The sequence below is a fragment of the Mobula birostris genome, chromosome 17 (assembly GCF_030028105.1).
Source record: "Mobula birostris isolate sMobBir1 chromosome 17, sMobBir1.hap1, whole genome shotgun sequence".
Lineage (NCBI taxonomy): Eukaryota > Metazoa > Chordata > Chondrichthyes > Myliobatiformes > Myliobatidae > Mobula > Mobula birostris.
The window spans coordinates 68259593-68276002 of record NC_092386.1 but is presented as its reverse complement, the minus strand read 5'-3'; the positions used below and the strand labels follow the sequence as shown (position 1 = coordinate 68276002).

The window sequence follows — 16410 nt, the reverse complement described above, 5'->3', positions numbered from 1 at the left end:
AAATAAAGTTGAATCCAGAGCTGGATTAGTCTTTCTGAAAGTTATGTGAGATTGTTCCTTCAATAAATCTGATCCTGAGTTGTACATTTACAGAATCAAAACTCACCTTCAAGAAAGTCAGCACCTGAAACATACAGAAATCATGTGTAGTACTTTTGTATTGGGAAAGTTAATTTGTATCTTAAATTTAAAAAAAATCTTGTTTGGAGGAAGACATACATTGGTACTTTTTATAAACTTCAGTGGAAAAAATGACAAAAAGTCAACAAGTTTCATCAAGTTGGCATCACTGCAGTTTATTAACAGTTACTTCAGTACCACACACATCACAACTCAGTACATCTTTACAAGTCAAGCCTTACACACAGCTGTACACTCCAAATTATGAAAATAATCAGAAACTTAAATGAAAGGAGAAAGAAATACCTGTATATCAATATTCCAATTACAATAAAAAGTTATTTATACCAATCAAGTTTACAACTTTCCCATCCTTGTTGGTGTAGACATATTCACATTTCCAACATTATTTTCACTGAAATTACTACCAATACATTTACAAACTAAAATACATATGTACAGTCTCCATTTTTTTATACGTACAATTTCAAGCCACTGGAAAAGTAAATGGCATCTATATCTATATTAAATTACTTAACACCCATTTCAAGTGTTTGCTGGCAAAAAACATTAGCACCTTATATTGACAAAATGTGCATATTAAAAATACCATAATTACAAAGTAAAATACAAAGCAGAAGGTCACTTGATTTATCAAGTACAATACATAATACATTCTGTGACATATTGTAAATGGTAATCTAAAAATGTAATGATAAGGAAAAAACAAATTAATCTAAATGGGGGAAGAAGTTGAAATAAGGAAAAGATAATGCATTTGAAATTAAGTAGTTAGTGTTACAAATAAGGATTTTTTCCCCTTGTATTCCAACATATTTTTTAAGTGACAACCATGTCAATTTACTAAAAGGGAGCTGAGCCATTAAGGCAACCTGTTTATAATTGTTAATTCTGTGGGATGTGCTTGGAATGATTCAAATCTAGAAAGAATTCACAATCTATGGATTGAACCATCAACCACACCATTTTACAGATTATTTAAAGGGTACAGACACTTAATTTTCATATAATCTGGGAAGACCTTGATATTTTTGACAGGAGGCTATCATATTTGTTAATGTTAAAGAAAAAATATGAAAGAAGCTTTTCAAAGTTCTTTCAAAAGAACTTGAGGTGCTAATGAAATCTTATTCACCTTTAAAATTTTTATTTAGCTTCAATTGTCTGTTAGTTGATGTAACCTTTCTTCTCAGCTGGAGGGTGGTAAAACTATAAGGAGTAATGATCTGTGCCCATTGTCTTGTATAATACAGCAACTGTTGTCCACTCATTACTAAGTTCTTGTAAGCAAGCAAAAAATATTCCTACATGTGCACTCTCAATATTCCAAAACACAAGAGAAATGCTAAAACAGGACTTGTTCTAAAATGTGATTATCTATGCAAAATATAAAATTAATAGATGCACACTGTAGCATTAATCTTGAACAGTTAAATACAGGAATAAAATAATTGTGCAAATAAGGTCATCACACCAAAGCCATACTAGAGATGTCTTCTATAAAGCAAACTATGGGGTAATTATTCATACTGTGAAATTTAGGCAGACTCCAAGAAATAAAGCTTATATCACACTTCTGACCACAATGCAGGCAAGCTTTTCTTTTCAATGCTCACGTGGGCTAATTTCATATCTAACAAGCTGGCCAAAGACTGAAACTGACTATATAACACTAAATAAAACAGGTGGAAAACTAACAAATAATGACATTGTGCAGAAATGTGTAAAGCGCATGACTTTGAGAAGCACAATTTGGCTTTAGTTTTAAGAGTCAATCATAAATTGAGTATTGAAGGTAGCCATGAAACTTGGTGCAATGGCAGAGGTGTAGCTGGACCTTCTGCACATCAGATTCAACAATCAGTATAATACTAATCATAAAATAAAACAAATCTGAGAAAAAGTGGCAAGGATAGCAATGTGAAGTTTACACAAAATAAATTTGACCTCATCACATAGTTTCACTGCAACATGTTTGTAGATTAATGCGTCTATTTTCACAATAATTTATTGCAACAAGTTGCAACTTAAAATTACTTTTCTGAAAAGAATTAGCCCTGAATAGCATCATGACCTTGTAGAGTGATAGCATATTTAAATGAACATATTTCTTAGGGAACTGAACGTCAATCAATTCCATCTGTTTAGTGTTTTTCCAACTATTAAAACTCCCAGAAAGCAGAGATTTTCAGAACAAAATAGCCATCTACATCATCACCATCATTTGACAGTTCATGTAATTCAAGGTAAGGCTTGCTATAAATTTGAATTGAATATTATGAAATGTTAATAAATTTAACATTTTTCAAATGCATTTCACATCAAGTCACACTGCCTACTTTCTCCCCCAAGTAAGTCACATTTAGAAACTCAAAGTGAAACCTCTTCACAAATAAATCCCATCTTTCAGAGCTGCAGATCATTAACAATTCTACCGTTCTGATGCTGTTAAGGTTTCCTTGTTAATGACAAAACCAATCACAAGAGGATGGCGATGCCTTTTACAAATATAAGGAATTGTCAACAGATTGTGATTAATCCAATTACATGTTCAAGACTGTGAATATTAAAGTTACGAAAATGCAAAAAGGGAGAAGTCATTTGCAATGACACCACTCCAAAGTGATTCAAAATGATTAAATCAACAGAATACACATAGTCAAGTATACGTTTAGAGTCTGACACCACAAGGCAGACTAGATAACAAGAAGCAAAATAGCAAAACACACTAAAAGCAGAGTGCAAAAACTAAGTAAAATATGATTAACAGATAAAACATTCAACGACACAAAAATGTAAAGGGCAAATTTACTTACACACTGCAAGCAGCTAACAGCTTGAAGTGTACATGGACATCAACTCTGCTACATGTGGAATTAACAGAGCTATGAATGGAAAATAAATCTGATCTGGACCACAGTACTTCTCCCTCCCTTCCAATATCTATTTAATTGTTCCTTCTTAAAAACATATCGAACGGGTTCCTATAGTGCAGTGGGATATTAAATCTAAGTACGTGCACAGATAAACTATCAGCTAGATTCAAACAAATAGCATATAACATCATAGAACCTGCTACATAACATGAGATAATCTGCACACTCAAAAACATTGAATTAATTCCAGTAAATTAAGTACCACGTTCTAAATTACCTTCTTGTGTTGCTTTAGAATGCTGAATTCCATTATGTTTCTGGAAATTATGATATTATTCGACAATGATGATTTTGACAATGACAATGATGCCTAAGGTCAGAATGTGTGTCAGCAGCATTTAAAAATTTAAACATCAGTATAACTCCATTTTAAGGTTCATTATCTTAAAATGATGGAATACAATACTCCAACGATATTCTGTTTTCATGTTCACAGGTTTTATCATCCTAATAAAAGGTGCTACAACAAATTACAATCTTGCTACACACAACCATCTGAAAGTTTCATTCATAAAGCTCAGTGGATTGCAGGATTTGCAAAGTTTTACAAAGCGAGCTGGATTTTTCATTTATAAATATTTAATACTCCTCGGCTGCAGTAGAAAATATCGTCACTTTTGCTCCACATATTCACTTGCAAGAGGATAATCAAGCTGAAAGCAACGAAGCATTAGTCTGCAATTTACTTCGATCTCTCAGTAGTGCTCATGAGCCATTGCTGGCACCTGCTGCTGGGCGACAATATTTACCCACGTAATGGAGATTAGCCATTAAATCGGAATTGTTTTAGACAATAAAATGCACATTTTTCATGTAAGTTACATAGACTGTCAAAATTTAAATTCAGATTATATAAAACTGCAAAACTTCCATTGTTTATCCAAATTAATTTTCAAGGCATCCAATCTTTAAAGCTTGGTAAACCAAATGCTAATTTTGGAAGGCAAATCCATGAAAGTTACTCTCTAGAAAATTCCAGTATGTAATCGAACTGACATGTAAATAAAGAGTGTTATGCAATACAGTGAGCCATTGAGTTTTAGCATCACTTATTTGGCTGAATTACTACTGTAGTACTACTGAATTACAGTGTATTTTTATTTATTGGCTCCCATTAAGCAATTTAGTCCTTTTATGTATTAGGCCACTGATTTTTTTAATGGCTGGTTTTGTAATGACAAATCTGGCTATATCGTTTGGCTGATTAAAAAGTAACTGACTATAGAACAAGTATCATCAGTTGTAGTGGGAACCATCACCATCAGGCAAAGAAGCCACTCAGAATTGCATTTTAAGCAGTACTTCAATGCTTTCAATTAACAGCACTTAGAAGGTTCAATTTATTTGAAAAAACAAAGCGAGAGAGAGGGATGAATAGCAGGGCAAAAATAAAACAAATACTTTGTAACAAAAGAAACAAGTAGCAATTTTGGAAAGGAAGGGACACACAACCACGGGTTTGGTGTTGATGTAAAATGTAGGTTTCCTTAGAGGGGGGAAAAGAATTAGAAACTGAAACACCAGTATAATTTTCTGAAGTTCTCTCAAATAAATACTGTAACAGTCTAATGGAAAGGCATTCATCACAAGTTCATTTTGGTGCCAAGGTCTGACTCGTACTACGACTTCTGTTCACTTGCTGTTATCTGCTGTGATGGACTTTCTGGCTTCAGAATCTGGTACGTGATGAGGTATTCTGGATAGGCCTGGGTTAAAAAATGCAAATGTTACGATGACTCAAAAACAAATGAACGAGAACAGTGCACAAGAAACTCAAAAACCTCATTTAATTAATTAAATCTAAGGCTGAATTTTCCAAAGAATACATCCAAATCTGCCAAGTAAATAATGTTAAATGCATTCAGGCAAGAACAAAATGTTAAAACATCTCCTTAAGTGCCACTGTTAAGCAACCTAACTTTGTGATTAGTCTATGACAAGCATTTCCTAAAGAGTGGGTGAACACAGTGGGACCAATTATTTCATAATAAACACTGCAAACACTAATAACATCAAGTTCTAACTAAGAGGGAAACGCTGACCAGAATACATGGAGGATTTATTCCTTGACTGATCTTTGGAAGACTCACTTATAAATTTCGAAGACTACAATAACGTCACTAACAAACACACGCCCACACTAACTGTGTGCCCAAGTCTAGAAGAGATCCACTGTAGACTAATTAATACTATAGTTACTAGTCTGACCAAAATGTTACTAATAGGTGATGCTTAACTGTGATCTGTCACAGGACAATTAGTTTTGAGTATTTTTTATTGGTGAGTTGAGTATTTCAGAGAGTGTTACATCCATCTAAATGTGTTATCAATTCAAAGCCAAAAAATTCTTCACATAACAGTTTGTATCATGCTGGCTATAGTTGCAGGATCCATAACTCCATTGACTTCAAAGGAATTTACAGTGCACAGATTTAGGAAGTTAATTTTTCTTAATGAAACCATAGAAAAACTACAGCACAGAAACAGGCCTTTTGGCCCTTCTTGGCTGTGCCGAACCATTTTCTGCCTAGTCCCGCTGACCTGCACACGGACCATATCCCTCCATACACCTCCTACCCATGTATAATGATTTAAGATTGTAAGTGATTTAGTTGTTAGTTACATCTTTAACTATTCCAATTTCAGAAATATTTAAGTAGTATAAAAACTATTAAAGTGACACAGATTTCAACAGTGGCAAAGCTATGAAGTTAAATTTTACAGGTTTTTGGCTTGTAACTATGTAGAGGCCAGATGAAACTTCACCCAGGATAGGCATAAGTCACAACAAATTGCCCCATAAGAGGATCAAAAGCCACAGTATACTTCATGACGTGCTGAAATCATAGTAAACTACGAGACTCAACACATTCAACAGCCTTAAATTTGGTAGAGATTGCACAAAATGTCATATTGAAGTGCCTCATATATTAAACCTTTTCACAACATGGGCTGATGTCACACTAAACTAGTTCTTGAAATCAATTAAAGTACCACCACAATTTGATGTGATGGGCAGAGATAATCAACCTAACTTATGAGCTTTACAGATATTAAACCACTATACTAGCTGGGTTAGGGCACAAAAATACCTCACATCATGGGTTAAAGACAAACTAACTACCTCACAAATTAGTAGTGGCAAAATTAAACAACCCACTGAAATGTAATAAAGTAATTTTAAACATTCTTATTAGGTGGACTGAAGTCAGAAGGTGGACTATTTCACAAAATGGAGATCATTAAATTCTCATCCTTAAATTGCCAACAGGAAATGGACAGAGATCACATCAAGTTATTATCTGAGAAGTCAAATTAAACAATCGTATAAGACAGGTAAACATCAAATAAATTGAGGCTAGTCATATTGCTACTAACTCAATAAAGGTGCACATCAATAAGCTACTTCAAAGGTTATGTCATCTTATGAGATGGGCTAAAATGCATGATTACTTCACATGGTAACATTAAATTTTTATGTAATAAGATGGCAGTTCATTAGACACATTTAATAAAGACAGAGATATACTAAACATTGTCATGACATGACTCAGCCTTAGAATGCTACTTCAGTTGGGCAAAGAACATATTAAATCAGATATGCAGCACAGTACAGGCCCTTATCCTTCCTCAGTCTCCACACGCTGCATCTACCTGTATTCTGACTGTCCTATGCTCTGACCTATCACTACAGTTTCCCCCCACCCCCCGCCAAATGAGTAAAACCCACAACAGCTCAAGTAAATTTGCCTTCAAGAATATCAGTCCCCTTCAAGTTCAGGTGTAACCCATCCTTTTTGCACTGGTCATACCTTCCCCAAAATGGATAGAAATTCCTCACCCACACATTCGTCTGGCAAATCATCTTATTCTTACCCTCATTTGTACGTGGCACAGGCAGCAATCAGAGATAACTACACTTGAGGTCCTGATTTTCAGCTGCCCTCCTTATTCTCTCGAGGAACTCATCCCCTTTCGCAGCTACAGTATGCTGTTGGTATCAATATGTACCACAACTTCTGGTTGCTCACCCTGCCTCCTTCGAATGCTGTTGACCCAATCCAAGACATCCCTAACCCCAGCACTGGGGAGGCAACATCACATCCACAGAATCTACTGTCTGCTCCCCTAACAACCGAATCCCCTATCACCACTGCATCATTCCTTCCCCCGCCACTTCCCTTCTGAGCCACACAGCCATCCTGAATGCCAGAGATGCGGCTGCTGCAGCTTTCCCCCCGCCAGCAGTATCTACAGTGGTACACCTGTAACGACGAGGAAGGGCTCAAGAGCACTGTCTGCCTGTTCTCTTTCTCTCCTGACAGCCACACATTGCAGAGTAGGGGTGACTACCCCTCTGTAGATCTTAATATCTCCTCCTCAGTCTCCCATGTTGAACCAATTTTAATAGCCATTTTTTGGTATTCATTCACACGTTTGAACATTTTAAATAGCTGGAGAGTGTTCAATTTCCAGATGATTCAGTACCTGCTCTCCTCTATAGATAACATACTCTGCGTAAGCAAGTCCATTGACACTAGGTCTTCCAATCACAGAATGATGTCCTGGTGGGGCATGAGCCATCTTCATTGCACTGAACTGTAGAAATGACTTCCCAAGTGTAACTCTGCAGAACAGCATCTGCCTGCAGTTAGAAAAAAGTGTTTTTTTTGAAACAAATATACATGGGCAAAATTACATTAATCAATCATGGAAAATGTGGCATAAACAGAACTAACATATCCTTTCAGCATTATTTTCTAACATTATGCACATAATGTATGCAATACAATGACCAGATATGTACTTGCCTAACTTAATATGAAGCACAATTTGGGAAAGTTAAAAGAACTCGTACAGTAAAATGCTAATTAAAATTTAATCAAAGATATGATGATGTGGGTGAGTGGGACTGAAGTATTTTTAATTTAGAATTCAGATCAGAGGGAGGGAGTCAGTAGACATGCTCAACTGAAACAACAGACAGAAACAAAAATCCAAACTATTTCCTTTACCATATGGCTGACTATCCAGATAATAGAAAGCTTTTCTAATTACATGTTTGTCACAGAGAAATGGTTATATCTGTGCCCAATGGAGACACCTACATGTTAACTAGGTGTAATTTAATGCTGCATTGATATAAACAATCAAAACAGGAACTGCTAGAGGTAAAAAGCAGGCCCACCAATAGCTGAAAAAGGATAAAAGCAGGTATTTAACATCGGTTTTTTGACTAACAGATAGAATGAGGAGGATCATATCAAAACCATGCCAGGCGTGGAGATGGTTTTGGATTATGCTAAATTGTCTATAACATAAAACAGCTTACTGCCATTTAATTCCTTCAAGATGAAAAAAAAAGGAAAACTGGTCTCTCTACAAATTTTATTTTAATAAAAGATGCAACAATTTTACTTGATGATGAATGTGTGGAGAGGAGACCCACTCACTTCTCCTGAAGAAATTAAACAAGCTAATTTCATAGAATGGGTTACAATTACTCTTGAATATTGTCATACCAGTTAATTTGTGATTTATTTTGACTGTTTAATACAACAAACAAAAAATATTGATTGGAGTAACTATCTGGGTACGCCACAACTTTGTGTGGATTGAGATCACAATCTTGTACTTCTGGCACATGACCGCAAGAAACTGTGGATACAGGTCAGCTAATCATGGAAACCAGCCTCCCCTTCATGGATTGTGTCTACACATCTCACTGCTTCAATAAAACATCCAGCATAATCAAAGATCCCACTCACCCCAGACATTCTCTCTGCTGCCCCCTCCCAGCGGGAAAAAAGTTTGAAAGCATATACCACCAAGCCCAGCTTCTGCCCCATTGTTAAAAGACTATTGGAAGCATCCCTGGTACAATAAGATGGACCTTGCAACTTAAGTTTACCCGCACTGCATCACTTTATTCTGTCATTTTGCTATCATGTACTAGCTCAATGCACTGTTGTAATGAATTGATCTGTATGGATAATATTCAAGACAAGTTTTTCACTGTACCTCAGAATATGTAGACAGAGTTGAAACATTTACTGCACCAGCCTTTACCTGTGGCATATGTAACACGACCGATCCTTATGAGTTGGACATCCAGTACCCCCTCCAATACCATAGACATACTGATTGCTTTTTGAGGAATTCTCTGCAAAGTAAATTCCTGCACCAAACATCCCACCGATATAGGCATGCCTTTCATCAAACCCTTTATAAATGATAGCATTGATGAATGGAGAACCTGGAAAGCAAATTCAAAATTAAAGTTTGCTTAGTATGCACACTATTAAAATAATCCCAACAATATGTAATAAAAAGTAATTTGTCCACTCTGTTGCCTATCCAGTACCTGCAGAGATTAAGTAACTGAATCAACAGCTGAAATATAAATAGATGAACAGAAGAAACAGGAACATAAGCACAGGCCGTTTTGCCCCCTGAATCTAGTCTGTCCTTCAACAAAATCTTTGCTGACCTACTTCATATGCACTTATATCTTTTGAATCTTTTAATACCCATGAGCCCATCAGTTTAAACACAATAACCCTCTTCTCATTGTTCCCATCAGGAAAGAGGTTTAGAAGCCAGAAGACACACTGAGCAATTCAGGAACAGCTTCATCCTGCTGCCATCTGATTTCTAAATGGACATTGAACCCATAAATACTACCCCACTACTTATTTTTTTCTTTTGCACTATTTATTTAATTTAACTATTTAATAGGCATATATACTTAATGAAATTCTGTTTTGTCCTCTCTATATTTATCATGTATTTCATTGTACTGCTGCCATAAAGTTGAATTTCAGAACAATGCCAGTGATATTAAACCTGATTCTTCTTCTTCTGAATAACCATGTCCCTGAAACCCCCCAGGGTAGAGAATTCTAAATATTCACTCCCCGCTAGGAAGAAATTTAACTCATCTCAACCTTTGCTCCTGTTGCCAGGGGAAATGTTATCCTGTCAATCCCTATACATGTTCTAATGCAGTCACTTCTTATTAATCTAAACTCCAGAGAAAAAAGGCCTAGTCTATTAAGTATTTTTATGATACATCCACCATCATTATAGTCAGTTGCAAGAATCCTTGCTGCATTTCTTCCAGACACCAAGTAAACCATTTTTAGTTATGATGGCCAAAACTGCACACGATGGTCTCACTAGGCCCTATATAACTGTAGTACAACTTCTTGGACTCAAATCCTCTAAGAGTACCATATGCCTTCTTGATTGCCAATTGTAGCATCACATTTAACTCACTGTCTTGTAACCATTCCCAATTTACATTTCTCACATGCATTTAAAAGTATTTCAGCATTTGTCTTCACTGGCTAAGATGGATAACTCACGTCTTCTCTCATCGTGCATACCCATGTTGGTTGCAAAGTCATTGTGTGTGTTTGTTTGTATTCCCTTGAAGCAATTCTGTATCCTTAACGTTACTCACATGTCATCAGCAAACTCTGAAAACTTGTACTTTATTCCCTCAGTCATATCACCGATGATAGATCGTGAATATTTGTGGCATACACACAGACCCCTGTAGTATTGTTAGTCATAGCTGCAAAACTGAGAAAGACGCTGTTTTCTCACTGTCAATCCATGCTGGTACGTGTTTCTAACCTGGTTCAACAACCTTCTATGTCAGACCTCAAAATAAAACCTTGTGAAAATTCCAGCATACCACATCCACTGGTTCTGCATTTACTATTTTGAATACATTCTCACAGAACTCCAATAATCTACAGCTGCTCTGTTAAAACATGTTACTTAGGTGCCTTGATAGCACTTCCCTTATCAGAGGTGTAAGCAATTACAATCAGTTGAAGTGAAATGCTTTAAGACCTTTATGAGCAGTAGAATAAAATGCAATATTTTCTTCATTTTATCTTTTGGACTTTGAATTAATTAGTTGTTTTATATTGGTGTAAAATTGATGCTACATTTTGCATACATCTAATCTGCATAAACTGGACTGAAGTAGCTTTGCATGCTTTAAAGAAAATTGCAGAGTAAGCAATCAATATAAAAAATGAACACTGCTGAATTGTGGCTTTCCTTTACATTAAGCACGCAAACCCTATTGTATTTTAAAGCTTTCAAAGACTCACCGTGAAAGAGCATCCTTTCATTGTGATGATTATGGTTTTCCTCTGCTACCTCCTTCTGCCGGTGAATGAATCGCTCCCTAAGTTTCTTGTTCACAACTTTTTGAATCTGCAAAATATTTTAAAAAATATCATGGTCCAAAATAGCAGAGCAACCTGTAATTAAACTAGATGACACAGCTCCATCCCTCACTGCAAGTCAGTACACACTCCAGATGTAGCAGCAAAGGCCCGAACCACAAAAATTAAGAACTTTACTACAATAGAGGAAGTGTCCTTTTCAAATATGGTGTCTTTGACTACTCAGCTTTGGGACTTGAGTGTCACAAGCAAAGCCAGTATTCATTGTCTACTTTTTGTGTAGTATGTTTTAGTTTTGAATCAAAGCAGCTTGGTATACCTTGGCACAGGCTAGGAGGCCAGTTAATTAACAAACATAGTCATGTGGATTTGGAGTCACAATCAGGCTAGACCAGGCACTGGGAGTATTACTTCCCATAAACAACATAGTAAACCAGTTTCACTTTTAATCATCAGCTTATTCCCAGTTTTTAGCTCCCTTAACTGAGCAAGAGAGGGAGAACTAATTGCAATGTTCCCTTTTTGACACTGAAATAATTAATCTACTTTCGCAAGCATAATGGACAGGCGAGACATGGTACAGGCAGAATTACGGATCTATGAGAAAGAGAAGCGGATGTCAAAGGCAGTGGAACAACAGCCTGGACAAAATGGGATCTGCCTAAGCGCAAGATCTCATGGGCAGCTATGGAGACTGGAGCCCTTCCGTATTTCCTTCCTCTTCCTTCACCAGTACATCTGTACACATGGGGGCTGAGAGAGGACCCGAACTGTAAGCTCTGTGGTCAAAAGGGGATACTGGCTCAGATACTGTCCAGGTGTAAAACAGTTCTAACTCAAGGACGGTATAGGGGGCGCCATGATAAGGTGCTTCTCGCTCTTGCTGATACACTAGAGCAGGAGAGATGCAAGAAGAGGACGGCTGGCACAGATTTGAGGAAGGCCATCACCTTCATCAAAGAGGGAGCCAGGCCTTTCATAACTAAACAACCAAAGCCCAATCTGCTGCTAACGGCCAGGTCCTGGGAGATGAGGGTCGATGTGGGAAGGAGGTTGCAGTTCCTGGATGTGGTGCACACAACCCTACGCCCGGACATTGTACTGTGGTCAACCGAAGACAAGAAAGTAATTCTGGTTGAGCTGACTGTGCCGTGGGAGGAGGGATGGGAAGAGGCCCACGAGAGAAAGGCCTTGAAGTACCAGCCCTTAGTGCAGGAGTGTAAGGACAAGGGATGGCAGGCATGGTTGTTCCTTGTGGAGATCGGCTGCAGAGGTTTCACAGCCAAATCAGCATGGCAGTTGCTGTCAGATCTGGGCCAGGATGAAAGGAGCAAAAAACAAGCAGCTCGTAGGATGGGGGAAGAGGCAGAACGAGCTTCTTGTTGGATTTGGAGTAGGCGAGAAGAGGGGAGCTGGAAGCCAGGAGCAGATGGGTAGTGATTTGGCCACCACTGCCGGCCCACCAACTGGAGAGTGTTGTGGTTAAGGGTCGAAACACTCTGTGAAGGTTGGGAACCACCTGATGACATCTGCTCCTGGCTGAAGGCTATGGTTACCTTATAAGGTAACTGGAGAATGCACCCTAACAGGTGTATGTAACAAGCATTGCTGTAGAATTGGCTGCAATGTTACTGGTTATCCACTGACAAGCAACAACTGTATGGTAAATTTGTTATTAACAGATGGTGCCTGGTGCCCTCGTGCACAAGTAACTTAGTGCCCTGATACCTATGCACAAATCTGGTCAAAGTAATCTTCAGCTTCTTACAGGAAAGGAATATTTTGAAGATAGGTCAAGATAGAATGAAGGTGAATAATTTGGGAACATCTTGTCTATAAAACTTGAAGTTCAAATAAGATAAAAGCATGTATTTAACCATTTGTTTTTTTTTAAACAAACAGAATGAGGAGGATAATACCAAAACCATGTCATGTATAGAGGTAGTTTTGGATTGCACTAAATTGTCTGGAACATAAACAGTTTACTACCATTGAGCAAGAAGTCTCCAAGAGAATAAAAGGATAACTGGTCTCTCCACAAATTCTAGTTTAATAAAAAGATGCAACAAAAATTAAAATGTGGCCAACAAAAAAAAAAGTGAAAATGAAGCTTTTTCAGTGTGTAACATTAAGAATTTTATTTAAATCTGATTTGGGATAAAAAGGACATGAGGTGGAGAAGACATTTACGGAGAGAAGAATCACTTTGGAAATCTTAGGTCAATAGCCGATCAAGTTATTTACCTCATGAAATATGGGCAATGTGAAGACTGAATAGGGAGAGCAGGTATTAACATAGTGGTGCTCAACCTCAAAAGACAACATGCTAGCAGTGACAACCATGGAATTACTTTAGTAGTCAGTTAAACTAGTTTAACATATTTAAGCATTCAAGACATCCAAAGACCATTCAAATAAATATGCTATTATTAATCAATTTAAACTATAAAAATTAAAACACTTAAATATTCACCAGATTTTCTAGTGCAACTTATTTAGGAAATTACAAGAAGTTGGCACTGCTGCTAAACTCAAGGAGACCATCACCAGAACACAGTTGAGAATTGGCTGACAGTATAATGCTAAGTGGTTGACAACTATAGACCTTAATAACAAGTATACTACATTGGAGATTATTTAGGGGTGGGGGGGTGTGGTTACCATGATGAAGCCTCAATGGCCAGTTGCTGACACCGAAACTGGCTCTGTGGGTCAGAAAGGAAAGGGGTAAAGGGAAGTGTGGTAGTAATCAGGGACTCAATGGTTAGGGGAACAGACATGAAACTCTGTGGAAAAGAATAAGACTCCAATATATTTTGCTGCCTCCTAGGTGCCAGGGACAGACATCTCAGATCGAGTCTACAGCTTTAAGAGTGGTCCACATGAGAAGCAAGGATGAAAAGATCCTACAAAGTGAATTCAGGGAGTTAGGTTTAAAAATGCAAACACGAGGAAATCTGCAGATGCTGGAATTTCAGGCAACACACATAAAAATTGCTGGTGAATGCAGCAGGCCAGGCAGCATCTATAGGAAGAGGGACAGTCGATGTTTCAGGTCGACACCATTCGTCAAGTCAGGAAAGAAGAGATAGTAAGAGATAGTAAAATGCTGCCTGGTCTGCTGCGTTCACCAGCAATTTTTATGTGTGTTGCTTGAAATTCCAGCATCTGCAGATTTCCTCGTGTTTGCATATAGGACATACATGGTAAATGGTAGGGCATTGAAGAATGCAGTAGAACAGAGTGATCTAGGAATAATGGTGCATAGTTCCCTGAAGATGGAATCTCATGTGGATAGGGTGGTGAAGAAAGCTTTTGGTATGCTGGCCTTTATAAATCAGAGCATTGAGTATAGGAGTTGGGATGTAATATTGAAATTGTACAAGGCATTGGTGAGGCCAAATTTGGAGTATTGTGTACAGTTTTGGTCACCGAATTATAGGAAAGATGTCAACAAAATAGAGAGAGTACAGAGGAGATTTACTAGAATGTTACCTGGGTTTTATCACCTAAGTTACAGAGAAAGGTTGAACAAGTTGGGTTTTTGTTCTTTGGAGCGTAGAAGGTTGAGGGGGGACTTGATAGAGATATTTAAAATTATAAGGGGGATAGACAGACTTGACGTGGATAGGCTTTTTCCATTGAGAATGGGGGAGATTCAAACAAGAGGACATGAGTGGAGAGTTAAAGGGCAAAAGTTTAGGGGTAACATGAGGGGGAACTTCTTTACTCAGAGAGTGGTAGCTGTGTGGAACGAGCTTCCAGCAGAAGTGGTTCAGGCAGGTTCAATGTTGTCACTTAACAAGTTAAATTGGACAGCTATATGGACAGGAAAGGAATGGAGGGTTATGGGCTGAGTGCAGGTCAGTGGGACTAGGTGAGAGTAAGAGTTTGACACGGACTAGAAGGGCTGAGATGGCCTGTTTCCATGCTGTAATTGTCATATGGTTATAGGTGCTCCAATCAATGAAATGAGATTGGAGGTGTGAGTTGTAAAGGTGCACTGCCCTACATAAAAAAAGACACAAAATCAAGCTACTGACAGAGCCTGCTCATCTCAAGAAAGATTTGTTTAAGTGCACCATGCCTTGATCAAAAAAAAATTCAGAGGACCTAAAGAGAAGAATTGTAGACATGTATTAAGCTGGAGAAGACTACAAAAGCATTTTGAAAGACCTGTCCACAGTAAGAGAAATTGTCTACAAATGGAAGTTGTTCAGTACTGTTGTTAAGATTACACCAAGAGCATAATGTGCAATGCTGAAGGAGGTGAAAAAGAACCTAAGAGTAACAGCAAAAGACCTGCAGGAATCTCTAAAACTTGCTGAAGTCTCTGCTCATGTGCCCACTATGAGAAAAACACTGAATAAGAATGGTGTTCATGGATGGAACCCACAAAAGAAACCGCTGCTCTCCAAAAAAAATGCTGTACATCTCAAGTTTGCAAAAGATCACCTGGATGTTGCACAGCAGTATGTTTGGAGGAAAAAGGGCACTGCATGCCAACACCAAAACCTCATCCCAACTGTGAATCATAGTGGAAGGGGCATCATGGTTTGGGGCTGCTTTGCTGCCTCGGGACCTGGACAGATTGCAATTGTTGAGGGAACAACAAATTCAAAATTGTATCAAGACAGTTTGCAGGAGAAAGTCAGGGTAACAGCCCGTCACCAGAAGCTTAAAAGAAGTTAAATGATGCAACAAGACAATGATTTGAAATGCAAGAGTAGATTAACAGCAATGGTTTAAAAAGAAAAAAAAAATCCTGCTTTTGTATGGCCTTAACTCAATTGAGATGCAGTGGCCTGACCTGAAGATGGTTGTTCATGCAGGGTATCCTAGAAATATTGATGAACTGAAACTGTTTTGTATGGAGGAATGGTCTAAAATTCCTCCTCTCCATTGTGCAAGTCTGATCAGCAGCTACAGGAAATGTTTGCTGGAGGTTATTGCTGCTAAAGGAGGTTCTACCAGTTAATAAATACAAGGATTCACATACTTTTTCCAGGCTGGACTATGAAAGATTAAACAATGTATTCAATAAAGACATGAAAAGTCCAACTGTGTGTGTGTTATTAGATTATGAGAATACTCAGTCCTCTTTTATTGTCATTTAGAAATTAAGC

The 16410-nt window shown here is 37.7% G+C and overlaps 1 protein-coding gene across 2 annotated transcripts in view; it reads right to left on the bottom strand.

Moving 5' to 3' along the window:
- Positions 1 to 270: 270 nt before the first annotated feature.
- Positions 271 to 16410, bottom strand: part of LOC140211744 (poly [ADP-ribose] polymerase tankyrase-1) — a 126651-nt gene continuing 110511 nt past the window's right edge. For both annotated transcript variants that reach the window (XM_072281874.1, XM_072281875.1), the window contains 4 exons: positions 11207 to 11312; positions 9147 to 9333; positions 7566 to 7722; positions 271 to 4783 (listed from right to left, as the gene is read on the bottom strand). In XM_072281874.1, coding sequence (XP_072137975.1) covers positions 4697 to 4783; positions 7566 to 7722; positions 9147 to 9333; positions 11207 to 11312 — 537 coding nt within the window. In that variant the 3' untranslated portion in view covers positions 271 to 4696. The remainder of the gene's footprint in view (positions 4784 to 7565; positions 7723 to 9146; positions 9334 to 11206; positions 11313 to 16410) is intronic.